At 46.1% G+C, this 4493-nt stretch overlaps 1 protein-coding gene across 1 annotated transcript; it reads left to right on the top strand.

Moving 5' to 3' along the window:
• Positions 1 to 235: 235 nt before the first annotated feature.
• Positions 236 to 1491, top strand: SMIM42 (small integral membrane protein 42). The gene has a single exon (XM_050779926.1). The coding sequence runs from the start codon at positions 690 to 692 to the stop codon at positions 900 to 902; it is 213 nt and encodes a 70-aa protein (XP_050635883.1). The 5' UTR covers positions 236 to 689; the 3' UTR covers positions 903 to 1491.
• Positions 1492 to 4493: the final 3002 nt, after the last annotated feature.

Below are 4493 nucleotides of genomic sequence, written 5' to 3'. Positions count from 1 at the left end.
GGTGATAAAATAGTTCTGTTATCTTGATTGCAGCGGTGGCTGCAAGAATCTACAGGTATGATAAAACGGCATAGACTACACATTGTACCAATGTCAATTCACTGGTTTTGATTGTGTACTACAGGGCAACATTAGGTGAAGAGTACACAGGACATCTTCTTAGGATCTTTGCAACTTCCTGTATGTCTAAAATTATTTTAAAATCAAAAAGGTTTTCAAAAAGAGGACCAAAAAAAAGAATAAAAGAGAACTGAAGGGGCATCATCACAGGCAACTGGGGAACCCCCTTTTCAATCTGGAGGCAATACGTGAGGGGAGACCGTGCTCAGAGAGCACAGGTTTCTGGACTAGAACCTTTGGTTCAGACCCTAGTCTCACCCTCACCCTCCAGTGACATCACCAAGCCCCAGAAGCCCCACCGACCACCCGGAAGTTTTGCTAACAGAACTATCATCTGTGTTTGTATTGGAAGCAGTTGTTTGGCCTCGCTGAGCAAACGTCTATGCCTTCTCCATTACATCCGAAGGAGAATAGCCCCATGTGAGGAACGGAATCAGTAGATGTTTGGTCGCTGTACCACATCCACTCCTGGGATATAACAAGAGCAAGCCCAATTCTCTTGGTGTTTTCTTGGTGGTGTGGGCAGTTGGCTTGCACCATGTATCTATCTCAGCTCTTTCTGGAAGCTTATGTCCTCCCCACAACTTCCAGCTTTCTTATGGGACAAGGGTACCCTCACCACTGCCGTATCTAATCCTGCTTACCTGGTAAACGTTCTCTTCTTCTTTACACCCCTGATGACTCTGGTCACTCTACTCATCTTGGTCTGGAAAGTAACCAAAGACAAAAGCAACAAGAACGGAGAGACACACCCAAGAAAGGAGGCAACACGGCTGCCATAAAGATCTGGATCTCTTGGTGGGGATCCCACTGAGGTGAAGACCTGGCTGTACAAGAGGCAGGGCCACTGGAGCTGTCTCAGAACCCAGAGCCTGGGGAGCCAGAGCTGCTTTAGCCACCCTATCCCTCCATTGCCAGATGTCCCTCCAGGCCTCATTTCCTTCCTCTGCCACCACCCCTCTTATAATGCACTCCTTCTGCGCTTCTTTGGCTTGTCCCAGCTTCTGAGTTTGAATGTCTTTTGTGTGTGTGTGTGTGTGTGTGTGTGTGTGGATCTTCAAGACTGAAATAGTAAATGGCCCTTGATTTCTGCACTAACAGAGGAAAGAAACAAGTACATAGAAAAGTAAAAATTGATTACAAAGCCTAAATTTTCCTCTATAAATTGGGCATGGGCTGACCGTGGGATATTGAAATTATTGGGAGCTCACAGCATCTCAGCATCTCAAGTTATATGATGAAGCTATTCTGGAAGCTCATTTCCAGAAGATCCTTGAAATGAAATGGCTCACTCTATGCTGAATTGTAGGCACACTCCTTCCTCCTCTTCACTTAATGCTGGGAGTAAAAAGTATTTTTTTCTTAAGAAATGACTTGAAGTACCATATACTTTTCTCCCCTCTTTTCTCTCACCCTCCAACTTAGTGGGTTGACAAAATTTTAAAATGTCATATCCTAAAATGATCATTTTTCTTTTTCGTTTTTTGTCCTTTCAGAATTTGGAGCAAGTTAACTCCCTTTTCAAATGAAATCCAAATTAAAGAGGCAGTTTTTTGAAAAACCAAACTCTTATCCAATTCAGGTTGGGTTACTCTAGGGAGGATTTGACCTGAAATGAATGAATATTTTTCTAGGAGAAGAACCTCTTTGACCAGCTCTATTGTTAACCCTTCCTTTTAGAAGCATCATATCAGGTGTCCCCTTGCCTCAACCCACACACGCATTTGACTCTGGAAGTCTTAAACCAGGGCCCCTTCCCTCTAAACCTTTCCCCACCGCTTACAATCATGGAACTGTGTTTGGCCACTGGAAGAATAAGTCACTCTGGATGTGAGGGCCATGCACTCTGCATCTCAAAGCATGGGTCACTCTTTTACCTCCACTTTAGCCCACAGAAATTTAGAAGCTTGGTCCTTTGGTGCTGTAGAGAGGCTAGGGTTGCTACCAGACCCAAGGGGAGTCCAACCCAGTGAGGGCTCTTACCTGCCTCCTGGAGTGCCTGTTGACAATGGTGGTGGTGGGTGTTGTTTCTGTGGTTGACCAGCTTTGGCAGAAACAAACCACCAAGTAGCTGGTAGATGAAACTGAAAAGCCTCATGGCTGAGAAAGACATAGCCCGGTTGCCTCTGACAGCTGAGGCGCTCTTTATTAAAGGCCACTAGCATTCCTCCCAAGCTCGCTATCTTACTCCTTCTCAATGGAGCATGGTGGGCTTGGAAAATAGTGTGTGCTAGGGGTGGGATGCGGAGTGGTGTCTTGACGTGAGTGGGCATGGATTCCATGCCTCTTCTTGTTGGGCAGGAGTTTCACCAAAGGTCTATGCATGTCTTGGAATTGGGGGAAAGATCTTCAGCACTCCTAACACTCTTCAAATCTTTCTTTCCTATCATGCAGATGCCTCTATTCACCCAGCAGATATTTACTGAGCTCTTACTGTGCACCAGACCCTGTCCTGGGTGCTGGGGATGCAAGAGTAGCAGGAAGGTGCCCCATCTTCTCTCTCCTAGAGCCCATACAGCACAGTGAGAGAGACAGATGTTAATGAAATAATTGCATATATGATTTTTAAATTATAAATGGAGAAAAGTGCTCTGAAAAAGAAATCTGGCTTTACGAGAGTATATATGAAAGGAATCTCACCTAGACAGAGAAGATTTACCTGAGAAAGTAATGCTTGGGCTGAGAACTGAAGGGTGAGTGGATGAGAAACAGATGAGAGGCAAAAGCAGAAGGGCCAGACCCCCGGAGAGAGAGACAGCACCGGCCAAGGCCTGTGAAGAGAGCAGTCAATGAGATAGAAAGATGGTCAGCAGTTCTGGAACACAGAAATTGAACACAAAAATAAAGCATTATGAGGCTGGAGACATAGGTGGGACTGTATCCCACAGAACCCTGGTGGGCAGTAATCACTGGTGACTGAGCTGTGGAGGGGGTATGGGGATAGATCTCTAAGGCTCCTTCCAGTTGGTGCATTTCTGCATTTACCAGTTAGGTGCATGTATTAAAAGACTCCTGGCCAGGTGCTGTGGCTCATGCCTGTAATCCCAGCAGTCTGGGAGGCTGAGGTGGGTGGATCATGAGGTCAGGAGATCGAGACCATCCTGGCCAACATGGTGAAACCCAGTCTCTATGAAAAATACAAAAATTAGCTGGGTGTGGTGGCGCATGCCTGTAATCCCAGCTACTTGGGAGGCTGAGGCAGGAGAATCGCTTGAACCCGGGAGGCGGAGGTTGCAGTGAGCCGAAATCGTACCACTGCACTCCAGTCTGGCAACAGAGGAGACTCCATCTCAAAAACAAAACAAAACAAAACAAAAAGACTCCTGGGCCAGATTGTTTCACTCTTCCCAGGGACTCAAAGTTCCCCTCTTCACATGGAGCTCAGAGCCATTTCCTTCCATCCTCCAGGATTTAGTTACTCCCTAAACTCCTCAAACCCCCCTACATTCTTCTGTTTCTACTATTGGGACTTAATGGCAAACCAGCCAGACTGCATTCTAAGCTTATGGCCATCAGATGGCAGCAAAAGATCAGCAAACCTGATCCTTGTAGCAACCGCAAAGGTAAAGGGATTCAGCCGGATAGTCAGTCCCTCCCTCCACCTCCATAAAGGACTATAATCAAGTCGTCCACCATAATGGGAATCGCTTTTCCAGAAGATCTCCTGGGCTGGAAATTTCAGAATTTTAAAAACATGTATTATATATTGAGCATCAATTATACACTTGTTCTTAGCCTATGGTATCTTTTTGCTACCTAGCTATGCTGTGAAAAGGGCATTATCCCTCCTATACAAGGAAAATTGAGGCTCAGAGCATCAGGGAGGCTGGTTATCTGTTCAAAGGCCCATAGCAGAGCCTGTATTATTTTCCTCTCCCATGCTGCTCCCTGCATTCATCATGGAATAAGACATCCTCAGCTTTGAGGAAGCTCTTCTTTCTCTATCAGAAATCATTTTGCTCTAAAATGCTGCTGGCATGAGTTTATAATATTCTCTTTAGGGAGATCCTCTGCCAGGGATGTCTTGTGTCTGCCTCCCTTGTCTCCTATGGCTTTTCTCCAACACCCTCCTAGAGGTCTATTGGCAGCTCCAGCTCCTGTACCTTCAGGCACCAAGTCAACAAGCACTGACCATCATGAAGCAGCCAGTGAGCAATGGGCAGCAGAGAGAAGGTGGTGAAGAGCAATGAGATGTTAATCCCTTCTTTTTTTTTTTTTTTTTTTTTTTTAGACGGAGTCTCATTCTGTCGCCCAGGCTGGAGTGCAGTGGCACGATCTCGGCTCACTGCAACCACCACCTTCCAGGTTCAAGCGATTATCTCACCTCAGCCTCCCAAGTAGCTGGGATTATAGGCACTTGCCACCACGCCCGG

This window comes from Macaca thibetana, chromosome 1 (genome assembly GCF_024542745.1).
Source record: "Macaca thibetana thibetana isolate TM-01 chromosome 1, ASM2454274v1, whole genome shotgun sequence".
NCBI lineage: Eukaryota > Metazoa > Chordata > Mammalia > Primates > Cercopithecidae > Macaca > Macaca thibetana.
The sequence above is the reverse complement of the archived record's forward strand: the minus strand, read 5'-3'. Positions and strand labels throughout refer to the sequence as shown.

Excerpts from the sequence above, each read along its gene's own strand:
- SMIM42 (XM_050779926.1), top strand. The coding sequence starts at position 690 with ATGTCCTCCCCACAACTTCCAGCTTTCTTATGGGACAAGGGTACCCTC.